This window comes from Eimeria necatrix, genomic scaffold, assembly GCF_000499385.1.
Source record: "Eimeria necatrix Houghton genomic scaffold, Enh_scaff287, whole genome shotgun sequence".
NCBI classification, from domain to species: domain Eukaryota; phylum Apicomplexa; class Conoidasida; order Eucoccidiorida; family Eimeriidae; genus Eimeria; species Eimeria necatrix.
The window spans coordinates 14,880-28,265 of NW_013653421.1; the positions used below are offsets into that span (position 1 = coordinate 14,880).

The following is a 13,386-nucleotide window of genomic DNA, read 5'->3' on the forward strand; positions in this document are numbered from 1 at the left end:
TCCCTTATACAGGATTATGCAGCTGAAGGCATTCACTGAACAATGACATTGACGGCGTCATATTCCCCTGCATGTGAGTTCCACACTGATCCTGCAAATGCGTCCTACCGTGGGCATTCAAGGCGGGCTTTGTGTTCTCGTACTCATCGTATTTGTGCTACACCTGACGGCTGCGGCCATCACAAACACGCATGTCGTTCGCTGTACGTAAGCTTGCCACTAGCTCAAGAATATCCTGAGCTTTGAATGCGAAAATCTGCGTTATTTGTTAGCCTTTTGCCCGGTCGTTTGGTACACGAGATCAACAGATAATATATGGCAACTTTTGGCAAGCTTTCGCAAGCAAGCTACCCCTGTTACGTAGTACATTAGCAGCTGCGTTCGTCACCCAAATAAGGCCTTCAGTGCAATTACTTTTTTGAACTTACGTTACATGGTTTGCGCTAGCTTCCATACCAGAGGGCTTAATGGAAGAGACGAGAGTCGCGTCATCCCTACATTCCGTCGCAATTTCACAATAGATGCTCTGCGCCTAGTCGCTCATCAAGCTAACAAGCGCCGCAGCATAGGGATCTGCGCATGTTCCTGTATTGTCTGTGTACGCTGGAGGATCTTCCCCGCTGCACATACAGACAGCTGCTTTCATTCAACTTGATTCCCTGCCGTGAAGCGCAGATGAGCATCCTGAAGCTTGCCTATTTCAGGCGCGCCACAGTGGACAATGCTCTTCTGTACTGGGCGTGCTTGAAGGCTGAGTAACCATTTTCCCACTGCTCAAGAGCTTCTTGGCATGTTATAGCTGTCTCGACTTCCTGTGCTTTTGTAGCCGAAATCACAAATACCTTGTCTCCTGATTCTTCCGACTGTAAAATATCACCCGGGTGGTTGTTTTATTCCATTGTCTCCCATGTCCCACTCCCTATACTAGTCACAATGTTCTTATGTTTTTCAGTGCTACTCGATACAAGCAATAATTCGGGGAGAACAAACGGTGTTACCGTCGTGATAGGTCACAGTTCATGGTCCTCACTGGTGGACCTACGATGTGGTTGAACTTTCCACAATGCAGTGCGCTGCACTCAGTTGCTTGTAGAAAAGCAGCAATATCGGCAGCTGGATTTGCATCCGCGAGTGCTGTATAATGCTGAGCTGTTGAAATAATGCTCTTCCGCCAGTTGCTTATTGTAGCTGTGCAATACTGGTCACATCGGTCTCTGAGAATGTGGCAGCAGCTGGGAAAGCCGAAGCCACAATTGTGCACTTCAACTGCCATTTCTAGAGGCTATTAGCGAAGTTATGGTAATATCCTTCTTAAATGGCAGCTATTTCTGTCCTTGGTACACTTTCCACATCCGTCGCAAATCACAGAAGTCCAGCATTTGAAGCCGTTAATAGCTCCTGTGGAGCGTTCTTTTCATCCCACCAATGACCGTTCATTTAGTTATTTTGTTATTCCCCGCCGCCCGCACATTCTGGAGTGCATTGCCGCCCTGTCTGAACGCAGTTACAGAGCTTTCATGCCCGACAGTGGCCGCGAGCACAAATGCGGCCCAGGTAATAAGCGATTTCATTTCCGAAATAGTGTTAAGTTAATCGGGTCTTCTGAAGTTTTCGAAATGCGCCTGCTATAGCTGCATTCTAATGCATTCTTTAGTTAGAGCTGAACTGAGGTGCTGCTGATGTAGGCGTCTGGTGCTGTGGCGGGGCTACCGCACAGTCAGTTGTGCCACTGCGTCGAAGTTGCACCAGCCTATGGCACGTGTAACCACCGTAAAAAGAGTGTTATTTGATTCCTTTTTACGAAAGACCGGCTTGCCATGACACAGTTGTTAATGCTAATCTCAAACGCAGTTTCGACGGTCGCTCCGCAGAGCCCCAGTGACCCAGCGTGTCAAAGCATTTCCGATCACGCAGTGCTAAGGTTTCCTCTTCACAGAAATACTTCCCTAAGCGTACTTCTATTACTGCAACAGAATATGAGAGGTAACTAGCTGTCAGGGCTGTGTTGCTCCCCTGCTGGCTAAAACCTTTGCAGTGGCTGCGGCGGAATGTTGCTGCGCATGCGCTATAATGAAGAAGCATGCCCGAGTTGCGTCAAATCATCTGTTGCGATTGCCTTAGACCATTCCATCAAAAAAGCTGCGTCACAATTTCCTCGCATCCGAATAAGCGGAACGGCAGGTGCTTAGAGGGTCGCTTAGGATCAGACCTGCAGGAGCATGCAAGGTTGCAGCCACTTTGGCTTCTGCCGAGTGACGTTGTGCTAGCTCGCTCCAATAAAGTAACAGAAGGCGAAGAATGAACACCATATTAAAAATGCCAACAACTCTGAGCTCGGACTGACCCATTTTTCGGTGCCGGTGGCTGTGGAGGCCAATTGCGTGGCCAGAGAAACCGCAAAATCGTCGCATCGCAGTAAAGCCTCCTCCAGCCACTTCTGACAATGCATTATATTTTCAGCTGACGCACACTTATCAAGCATAGAGGCCTTAGCCTCCACAAGTTTTGCCTTGAGGTCAGCGCAGCCCTTGAGGAGCTCCTGTTCCACCCCACGGCACTTCACCATTCTTCAGAGAGATACAGAACAAACCAGCATGCCGGAAGCTCGAGGATGACAGGCTCTGCGCCTCCTCTCGTTGCATCATCCCATGCAGCGAGCGAAAGCTGCGGATGGCCAGATGAGGCAAGTGAGGCGAGCACGCGGCGCACTGCAGCGAAAGCAGCGTGGCCTCGAAGTTACCCTTTTGTACAACTAGAAAGGAAACACCCGTTAGCATTCACTTCTGTGGCTGCTGCGTCAGCAAAGTGCCACCTGCAGCTTCTGCAAGACCCGCTGTGGTTCGCAAGCCTCGCCGCTGCGCGTGCAGTTCATCGCAGCGGCGGCGGACGGGCAGTTTGCGGTGAAGAAGTGCACTTGTCCGCTGCAGCAAAGGAAGGCGCTGCAGTTGCTGCGGAAATTGCCACTGCAGCAGCAGCGCTGGGGCAGGGAGATCCGGTCCTGCGGCTGCAAGCTGCTGCGCTTCTTGGTGAGGCAGCAGCGCAGCTGCAGTCAATCGGTGAAAAGCTTTCTTCCTCAGACTCCGAACAGCCAGCCACAGCCCGCAGCGGACCACTGAGGCCTTCGGAAGACGCGCAGTGCAGTGCTGCAGCAGCGGAACGTGCTGCTAGTGCTCTGCAACTGTGGCACTTTCGGCTGATGGCTTTGCCTTTCAGCCTCAGTATAGTGACTCTAGGGGCCCGAGGAGCAGCTCCGTGGAGGCCGCGGCCGTGCAGTGGGCTGTCTGGAGTTGCTGCGACTCCGTTGATGCAGCCTCCTTTTGGTGCGGATGAATTGCTGTTGCTGCAGCAGCACATCCAGCTTGCCATTTCATTTATAAATACTTTAGCCATTCGAATTCCCCACAAGCTCGAGCACCTTCAACTCCGCTGCATGCATACACTGCAGCAGGCGCAGCAACTGCTGCTGCAGCTGGACCTCTCGGCAGCAATGCCTGCGCCAGAAACAGCTTCGGAAGCCGCGGAAGAACCTGTTGGAGCTGCACTATGCCCTGACGCCAGTATTGCTGACGTTTTGCCGCACACGAGTTCCTTGTTGCTGGGCACGCAGGACAGAGGAGTTGCTTTGCCGGTAGTGCCCGCTAGAGCCACTCCAGCAGCAATGAGTAAGATGCTCGTGGCATTTCTCCGTTGGAAACACCCGATCTGCGACTGGTTTTTGAAATGTTATTTGCAGAATAATCATGAATTCACCATTTCGGTAATATGCTGCAGAGTTGGTGGTGTTGCTTTGCTTGCGTTTGCTGTGAGCTTAGTCAGGGCTTTCGGCGTCACTCCAGGTTTGCAGCGTCGGCAAAAAGAAGAGAAACATTCCTGGCTTAATCCCTCGGTCCAGCCGTTGGTTCCTCGCTTGTGGACTTTTACACTTCTAGGCAAGCAAAAAAACATGCGGGAAACTGCTCTTTCTCGCGGGTTTTTCCTCCCAACCGTCAGTCCATGTTGGAGAGGCGAATTTGTAGGCTGTCCTACTGGTGTTAGGGGAGGCTCAGCACCTGAAGGCAGCTTTCTTTTGAAACATGCAGCGAAGCTGCATGCATTCCTTACTTCCAGCCTGCGGCCTGAATTGGCGTTGCGCTGAGGTGGAAGGAACCGCAGTCGAGATTATTTTTGAACTTCTGAAGTGTAATTCATCGCTATCGTTTAGACTTTAGGGGTCGAACAACAGTGTGTTTGGGATCATCAAGTCTTGCTTTTGCGTCCATTTTCATCCGTTTGAACTCCAAGATGCGATAAAAGGGATGTTGCTGGCTGTGACTGCATGGCCTTCTGGCCGCCGTAGTCTTGAAAAAATACACTTAACGTTGTGTTGGGCAGTTTTCACACATTTCACCGCGAGGTTCCGATACTAGCCTGTTGGTATGTGCCTTTTTTGAAGCATTTGTGCTACATAGCTCGAGACAATATTGTCATCCAGACGTCTTCTGTCTGGCAGCGGAAGCTTCACGGCATGTAACAAGCGAGGCTTTTCCTCAATCAAAGCGGTGCACAGCGGCCCAGCAAAACTTTTGCAATTTCTTGTAGCCCATCAAACAGCAAGTGCAGGCATCTCAACATGCTGGCGCGTTAGTGCGTCGGCCGCCTTGTAAGGCTAAGCCGCTACTTCGCAAACGGGAAACTGCAGCTGCGTAAAAGCATGTAGCGCTAAATGGTCCCGCAATCAGGGCAACAATAGTTGAGAGGACAAAAGCTGCAACAATGATGTTAAAGAAAAGCAAACTGCCTTCATTGTAGACGGACCACACCCGGAATCCACGCTAATTCGATGTGGCAGGCAAAGTTTCGGAGCGCTGTAGCAAAGTGTTGTTACTGGAGCAGTTCTTTGCTACCTCTCTTCCACTGTGCCCGTTATCCCAGGGCCTGTAGATTCACTGAGTGCATAAATTTCAGGCTTTGGCTGGGCACACGCCCGCCTCACCTGTTCATGACTGATACTTCTTCTTTTTATGCCTCATGCTGTAGCTTCAGGTCGAGTGAGAGCTGCTACCAGCTCGTTTAATGTAAAGGCTCTGCGTACCACGAATCAGCCCACCTCGCTGTGTTCTAAGGAGCTTCCCGAAATGCACGAGAGAAGAAAAAAACTGCCGGCACTTACTTCGACTCCCATGCAGAGCAGAAAGAAATAGAGCTGACAAAAGAAAAAGCCTGCAGTTTCGTGGCTGTCCGCAAGCTGCCTCTGGACCTCTGTTGGTGATACTTGACCAACTTACTGGTGCCGCGCACCACCCTGTTGCCGGGGCCTATATTATATGCTACTTTGGGACCAATTACGAGGGTAAATTCTATGAAGGCGGCGAAAGATGTCCTCAATGCTAGGACAGAGGGCGTTATTTGGTTCTGCTGCAGGGGAATATCTGCAAAAATGACATTTTTTTCCGTTTCCTCATCTGCTTAGGATAAAATCGGTTTCACGAGCTGTATGGCTCCTAGGGTGTGGACATAATGCAACAACTATACAAAACTTAGGAATATGTATGTAGTAAATAAGAAAGACGGCTGCACACGGGCTTCAACAGCTCATGAAAGAATCTGTTGCTGTTCTGCTTTGTCCAAAATGGTACCAGGTCTCTCCATGAACTGTTGCTGCTGCATGACCATGGGGGACTACAGAGGTAAACAAAGAGTTCGGCAAGACTGTCGCCATTACCTTTTAGGCCCCAAGGGAAGTGCGCTTTACTGCACTTGTTGGCTAGGGCACGTCGGTGTCAGTTGCAGTTGGCCAAGGGGCTTGGCTAGGGAAATTTCCAAAGGAGCTAAGCAGTAGTATGCGTGTGGTAGGTCCCGAAACTTCTGGAGAAACTGTTAACCGTATGACACTCACTGTGCGATAGCCACAAGCACTCCCCTGTGCGACACGTGCAGTCAAAGGAGAGGCGAATTTAGCTCCATGGACAGGCAAACACCACAGGTGTTAGCAGCGAGACGCTAACTCATGGAAGAATTTTTATCAAGTATAATGTTTTTATAGCATTTTGCCTCTCCCAAAACTCACGGGCGGGGTTTGTGGGGCAGAGCGGAAAAGAAGTGAGTGCGGCGGACTACGCTGAAATGCAGAGCCTCCTCTCATCAGTTTTCTTTGCATACGCAAGGTTCGTATAAGCTCTAATGAATCAAGTATATTGTAAATGTTCAGTAAGGCTGAGCACACTAAGAAAAAAAATTCAGCGGGCCGCTTCTGTGAGCTAAAGGCCGACTGATGCGAGACCAACAGTGATCGGGGGAAGCAGTTTCCCTTTCTTTCTGAGTGATACATTGAAAAAAAACAAAACCGTTTCTGAGGGAAACTCGATGTCAGTTGCGTGCTATCAGTTATTTGTGTGCCTATGCACATCAGCTCCCCCGCAGTGCACTCCAGGAGCAAACAAAAAAGGATGAGCCCGCGTGGTTGTGACTTGTTCTAAAATGGCGTGCCTGGAGCAGGCTACTCGGCTGGGCGGCGCTGCTAATTTTACGGCTGAAAACAGGAAACACTGCGTTTAAAATTTGTTATTTAAGGAAGAAAAAGCATATTATATGAAAGCAACTTGGTCATTCACTGCGTGCGTGCTCTTCAGGCCAACGGTTGGAAAGGGGTCGGGAGTGACCTACTGATGCAACAAACGACATTGGGCCTCAGGTAAGCATTCGACCTAAATTGGCATACTTATTATGAAATTTTGCTTTGCTTATTCTAATGGAATGCTTCAAAATGTGAACGTAGCTCTGGGTGTAGGCGGGCACTCACAGGTGCACTTGTGCGAAGGTAGCCGCATCGACTCTGGGAGCCCCGCCACAGCACCGTTGGACGATGCACGGCCCGCCATCCGATTGTAGGCAAGAGAACAATCCTAAAACATTTTATCTGGCGCACTTAGATTAATTTAGGAAACCACTTTTTGTTTTGGTCGTTTCAGCAATGAAATCGCTCTGCACTTGCGCCGCATTTGCGGTCGCGGCCGCTATAGCGCAGGGGAGCTTCGCAACTGCCTTCAGTCAAAATGGCAGGGCACTCCGAACTGTGCGAAACTCAAACGCAACTGATTTAACACCCATAGGTAAACTGAAACGGACCTTGTTCAAGAGCTATTGGCGACCCTGCAAGTGTTTCGTCGACACGTTTTTCCGTGCAGAGTTTAGGGAGGGTGTCAAGAGCAAGTAGCGCTGCCGTCTAAAACAGCAATACCGTCACCTTACTAGCATGCCTTTAAAGTAGCAGCAAAAATTTGTAACTTTAGATTTGGATGCCACAACTGCTGCCACATTCCTCAGAGGCTGAAGATAAATACTGCACGGTTACAATAAACGCATGGCGGAAGAAAATTGACTCAGCCGCTATCGACTATGCAGCACTCGATAGTGCAGCTCCTGGCACTGACATTCAAACTTTTCTCGGCGCAAATGAGTGCACTGCATTGAAGTCTGGAGACTTTAACCATATCGTAGGTCAACCAGGGCATGTAACAAGCTTTTAGCAGGCAGACCTGCAGGAAAATATGTTCTCCCAACAAATACTTTTAGCAGGAAGAATTGCAGGGAAAAAAGATAGCCTGTGAAAAAATAGGGAGTGGGCGGTGGAATGCAAGGGAAGGAAAATTACTCGGGTAATTTAATGCAGGCTGATGAGACTGGAGGGAAGGTATTCGTGATTTCGGCTGCGAGAACAGATGAGCCCGATACTGCCATGACATGCCAAGAAGCTCTCCAACAATGGGAAACTGGTTACGACGCCTTTGAGTAGGTCCAATGGAAAGGGGTGTCATCCGCTGCATTACGTTAGGTCTACACTTCAAATGGCAACGGGCTCACGTTGTGTGGAGGCAGCTATCTGTATGTGCAGCGGGCAAGATCCTCCAGTTTATACAGACAAATCCGGTGCATATGCGGATCACAATGCTGGTGCTCTAGTGAGCTTACTGAGTGACAAGGCGCAGAGCATCTACTGTGGAACTGCAACGGAATGCGGGGATGACACGATTCTCGTCTGCTACATTAAGCCCTCTGGCATAGAAGCTAGCGCAAGTCCTGTAACGTGAGCTCTGCACAGCATTCACGATGCAAGCCTCACCTGGCTGGCTCACCAAGTTGCCACAGTTCTACGTTTCACATGTAGCTTGCTTGCCAAAAGCCGCCACATGTTTTACGTTCATATCTCACCTCAGAGGGCAGAGTGGAAAGCTAGCAAATAACAGGGCTTTTTCAGTTCAAAATGCAAAATTTTCTTAAGCCAGTGGCAGGCTTTTAGGCGCAGTGATTGGCCTGTGTGTTTGTAATGGCTGCAGCCGTCAGATGTGGCACAAATACGATGAATACAAGAAGACAAAGCCTGTCTTGGCTGAGCATGGTAGGATGCACTTTCAGAATAAATGCTGGGCCTGGATTCAGGAGAATTGGCGGAGTAGGCGGCTGCCAGTGCCATTGTTCGGTGACTGCCTTCCGCTTTCATGATGTGCAGCGGGCGAAGACCTCCTGGATGCGGTGAATGCCGTGAGAGGTGCAGAGGACCTGAAACTCGATGCATTCACTGCCGCGCAGAGTGCAGAATTAGGGGAGTTCAAGGAAAAGAGCGCCGCAACATCTTATGAAAATGCACTGTACGCTCTGACATGCGAGCAGATCAACAGCTCGACAATCGACCCAGTGGTGAGTTTCCATACCCACAGCAAAGCAAGCCGTAATGCGGCTTTTACCCGTTTTTGAATACTGTCGATCGTCTTGGTGCAACCACAGCCCTTTGTAGTGTTTGGGCATCATGAATTTATAAAATAATTCTTGAGTTAGCTTTGTAGCTTGCTTGGACGCCATGCAGCTTCATTTGACATGGTGCAACCTATTCTCAGGTGCAAGAGGAGTACACCCTGATTTACTATTCCAAAGAAGGTGAAGCGGTTCCTACAGCGGATGAAACCGTCGCCTTCTGGCAAACTGGTCTTGATCAGCTTGGGTCAGTCGGTGTCCGCTTCGCTACCAGCCAGTAGTGGTAGTGGATTCTTTGGCGCTGCGCAACACAAAAAGCTATAAAATATGCTGAATCAAGGGGGGCGTTGCTGTTGGTCTTGAGCATTCGTGAAGACTCTCTTTCGCAAAGAGATTGCCCTGTCACAGTGAAGGCCTACTTTCCCACAATGTCTTCACATCATTTGAGTTTTGAAAGAATATGCTGCGTGCAGAGAAGAGCGCCCACCTGCATTCGAGCCTAAGAGTGAGGTAATGAAGAGAGCCCGGCGCACAAGAAGCTCGGGAGGCACTGAAATCTACTACAAAAGCGAAGTGGCCGGCTACGTCTCAATGATGGTTGACGAGGCCCGCGAAATGAGATGCTATGATGCCACTGGCTGCACAAACTCCGCACTCATTTGCTTCGTTAAAGCGCCGACACTAGTCCAGGGTCAACAGCCCATCAGGTATGTCATGGTCTGCAGGAAACACTAGACGAGAACATATTCGCTCTCCACTGCAATATCCTAAGTGCTTTGTTGTGGCTCGAATTTCTGAACTAGTTCCCTTTTCTGAACAAACCGTCGAACAGTCCACTCATTCGGAGCCTAGCGTTCCGCTGTTCTTATACAGCCAGCCCTCGAGAGTGCAGAAAATGATTAGCCCACAAGTTCTATTGAGGCAAGCCTGTAGAAGAATGTAAAGCGGCCTTGTGTGAGCAGTGAGGAAACCTGGAACAAAATCACGGCCACAGAGGAGCCTGAACCCGAACCCGAGCCCCCTACCAGCATTTCTTTCACTAGACTCCGTAAGGCAGTGGCACACTCTCGCTGAAAGTCTCAAGCGCGGTGAAAGCACTGTCAGGCATTGCCTTCATTTCACAGAGCTTCAGCACTTCTGTCGTGTCGTTTGTGCCGTAATAATTTACCGTCGTCTGGTGCCGCTGCTAGCTCATCTTATATTAGAGACACAAGTGCTTGTAAGAGAGAGAATTGCCGCGCAAGTAAGAGACACAAGTGCGTCGTGTGCTTTCTCTATCCATGTTGCAATAGAGGAAGACAAGAGCTGCGTCAAGGAGATCAACGGCTTCCGCACGCAAGAAACCCTGGGCTTGAAGGGCTTCACAGAAGCCAAGGCCAGTGCGAAAGCAACAAGAAACACACAGCTTAGCGAGCCCATGAGTGGCGTGACTTGCGAAGCTCTCAAGAATGGCACTGTCACGATTATGGTGAGCTGCTCACGAGCTCCATTTCATTACATCTTGGCCATGCGCATAGTAACTTTCAACAGCTTCCTCTTCGTATTAGTTTTGGTTGCAAGACGCTTCACGGAGCACCACCGAAACGGCAAAAATCGGCATTTTGTGCATTTCCTATCTCGTCTGGAATCAGGCGAGGCAAAATGTACCACGTTCCCCTGTTTTGCGCTGCTTTTCTCATCACAGGACACAAATATGACAAAGAGCTTGATGTACTACTCTGGCACTGAAGCCACTTGCTCCGTTGCTGTTGCCGCCTGGAAGAAGGGATATGAACAATTCAGGTGGGGGTTCTGTCACGCAGAACATTAACCTTTTTTTCGCAGTACATTGCGACATAACAACCCAGCAGTTGCTGCGCCGCTGCCTTTTGCCCTTAACGGTGGCCTAGCTCTCTCTGTCTGTGAACTGTGTGTGGTGCTCAGCGCAATCCCACCAGCTTACACCACCAGCGAGACTGTTTACAAAAAGGGCGATGCAACAAACTTCGTTTCCCTCATCAGCGAAGGAGAGAGTACCACAGCCGCCTGCTACAGTGTTGGGGGCTGCGACCAGCAAGGTATCGTTTGCGAGCTCTCTCCTGCAGTCTTCACCAAGGATAAAGCACCCATATCGTAAGTGTTCACGACTAGAGGAGATTCTTAGCCTTTTCCGTCAATATAAAGCTTCTCACACACAACGAGTGGATTCTGCAGCCTCTCGTATACCTTCAAGTAGTAGTCCGTGCGGATGACTACTGAAGTCCTTCTCTGATTATAAAGCAACACGAGCGCTACTCATTAGATCGTTCTAGCTGCTTAGTTGGCAGTTCCACTCGGAAACGAAATCTGTTGACAATTTTTCCTGCGATCTGCCCTTATTTGTTTGCTTTCAGCGAGAGCACCTGGAAAAAGGTTTCTGAGACCATGTCTCAAGGCAACGGCGCTCCAGCTGCTTTCTCCACTACCCTCCTTAGCACCGCCTTGGTAGCGGCTGTTGCCTTTGCATTCAACTTCTAAGTGAATGCAGAAAGTGACATAGAACGGTTGCCCTTTGCTTCGCGGGTTGAACGTCAAGCAGCGGCACCGGTGATCTTTGTAAAGGTGCCCTTGCTGCAGCTTTACGCCGTGAACACTTTTGTCCTGTTCTTGCTTTAATTGAGTGTTATTCGTGAATGCACAGATCTGCTGCGACCTTCTCAGGGCACCGTAGTATAGTTCTTTAGAGAAACCGTCCGTAGACTTCCCTAATTCTATCACTGCAGAGTACTCTTGTTGGAATTTTAAGCAGATCCTAGCCTCTGCGAAAGCCCGTTTCCGGCTGTAACGTGCCAGTGAAAGGCGTTTAACACTTAATAGAGTGAGCGGCAGAAAGTGAAGACTCAAAAAATGTGGGACGAGTACAGCGTGCCGTCGTAAGTGTGCATGATTCCAAGCTAGTAACCAAGTAGTCTTTCTCAAGCCAAACAACCTAGAAAACTGCAGCGGTACGCTCACCTTTCAGGGTATCCCGAGAGATAATCTATTTTGTCTATTGATGACGAGACGCTAGGCTGCTGCGAGCTCTGGGAATATGTAATCGGAGGGCTCTCTTCTTAGGAAGGCCGCCGCATGTCACAAAACGAGGGGTCATTGCAATGTAGAACCAGCCTATCACAAATAATTGAAACCAGAAGCTAATACGGCAGGCGCTACATGCTCCACGAACTTTTATGTATTCCCACACCTACAAAGTGCACCTTTCGGGGAGCTGGGGCTGGGGTAGGCCAAATGCAGAATGCGGTAGACAGCAAATCTTACTAAATAAGCACAAAACATGCCTGATTTGAGTGTTGAAAAAAATGCTTAGACTTTAGGTAAGACACTTGGAAATAACATGCCTTCTTCTATAATATTTTCGCTCTTGCATTTGTAGCCGTGTGTTGCCTTTAGTGCTTTTGCATTTGGTACTAGTATTTTGCGCTGCTGTGCCGAGAGCAAAAACCACTGTTAGCCGTAATTTGCAAGTGAGGGGTCTTAAGAGCCTAACGTAAGAGTCCCGCCTGCCTGCCACTTCAAATGGAGCTGGGATATTCTGTAGAGCGGGCTTACAAAGCTTTTAAAAGTCTAATAATTTCACATACTCGGTTTCGACGCCACAATCGAGCTCGGCAAAAGACCTGATGTGATCTGTTTACGAATGGTAAAGACATTAAAATTCATGGCTGGACTGCATTTTGTTAAATTCCATTGCATAGCCGAAGCTTCATTGTGTCAAACTACAACATTTAAATCAATCATGAATCTTCTAAGCAGCATTGATTTGCGGTTACATGGCTCCAAATTTGCCCTTTCATGTTTGGTTTCTACAGTGGGAATGTTTAGTTTAGCGTTTTGCATGAAGCCGTCTCAAACCGGATAGTTCAGCTTACCTCGTGTCTACATGATCTCCAGCAACTACTCTGTGGCATACGGAACAAAAGATGAGCTTGTTTGCTCATTTTCTGTTCTTCATTCTGCTATTTTCCCGTGAGCTCCGAAGACGCTTGCAACAAGGATTTTGTGCTCCACATTTTTAAAATCCAAACATGAAAAAAAATATTCGTAACTCGTACGTCTTCTCGCTGCGGCAATTGTCTCATTGCATCTCCAGGTCAAGCCTGATGCCATCAAGCCTGATATCAGAAGAAAAAGTCGAATAGCGACTTTCACCTTGGGCCGTTTTGCATTGCAAACAGGACCCATGAGAGGAGCCAAAGGAGTGTTGACGCTCCCTCCAAATTAACAGCCTTTGAAACTTTTAGCTAAAATGTTTACGCAAAGGGCAATGATGCTTGTACTGTAAGATTCATATGCAGCGTTGCTAGCTCTTTGCAAGATTACGAGCATTTCCGTTGTGGCCAGAATGGGGTGCCGAATAATGTGCAGAGCATTACTCAGCGTTATCAGCACTTCAGCTCCGTTTGATGTCACCAAAATTGCCTCTTGCGGTGAAACTAAAAGGTGCGTTGCGCTTTAAATCTTTGAGATCTTATCATGGGTACCAGCTCAATTTGCAGACAAGCTATTAGGCAAAGCACGGGCACTTCTGAAGGCGAGCCTTAGTTAGGTCACAAACGTCGAAAGCAGATTTTAGTCGAACAAGAGTACAAGGGAAGAATATTCAAATTACAGTAGCCCTCTTCACGATATCGAAAAGCAGCT

At 48.9% G+C, this 13,386-nt stretch overlaps 3 protein-coding genes across 3 annotated transcripts; all 3 read left to right on the plus strand.

Annotated features, from left to right (window-relative positions):
• Positions 1–2,611: 2,611 nt before the first annotated feature.
• On the plus strand, positions 2,612–4,135 carry ENH_00039060 (hypothetical protein, conserved; the record flags this gene model as incomplete). Its single annotated transcript, XM_013580637.1, has 1 exon — positions 2,612–4,135. The coding sequence occupies one exon, from the start codon at positions 2,612–2,614 to the stop codon at positions 4,133–4,135; it is 1,524 nt and encodes a 507-aa protein (XP_013436091.1).
• A 2,814-nt stretch (positions 4,136–6,949) lies between these two features.
• ENH_00039070 (hypothetical protein, conserved) lies at positions 6,950–7,505 on the plus strand (the record flags this gene model as incomplete). Its single annotated transcript, XM_013580638.1, is given in 3 exon segments — positions 6,950–7,088; positions 7,302–7,306; positions 7,311–7,505. Coding segments are annotated over 3 exon segments (339 nt in total).
• A 192-nt stretch (positions 7,506–7,697) lies between these two features.
• ENH_00039080 (SAG family member) lies at positions 7,698–11,223 on the plus strand (the record flags this gene model as incomplete). Its single annotated transcript, XM_013580639.1, is given in 10 exon segments — positions 7,698–7,715; positions 7,719–8,062; positions 8,313–8,374; positions 8,486–8,673; positions 8,871–9,004; positions 9,201–9,434; positions 9,690–9,775; positions 10,020–10,509; positions 10,651–10,839; positions 11,100–11,223. Coding segments are annotated over 10 exon segments (1,869 nt in total).
• Positions 11,224–13,386: the final 2,163 nt, after the last annotated feature.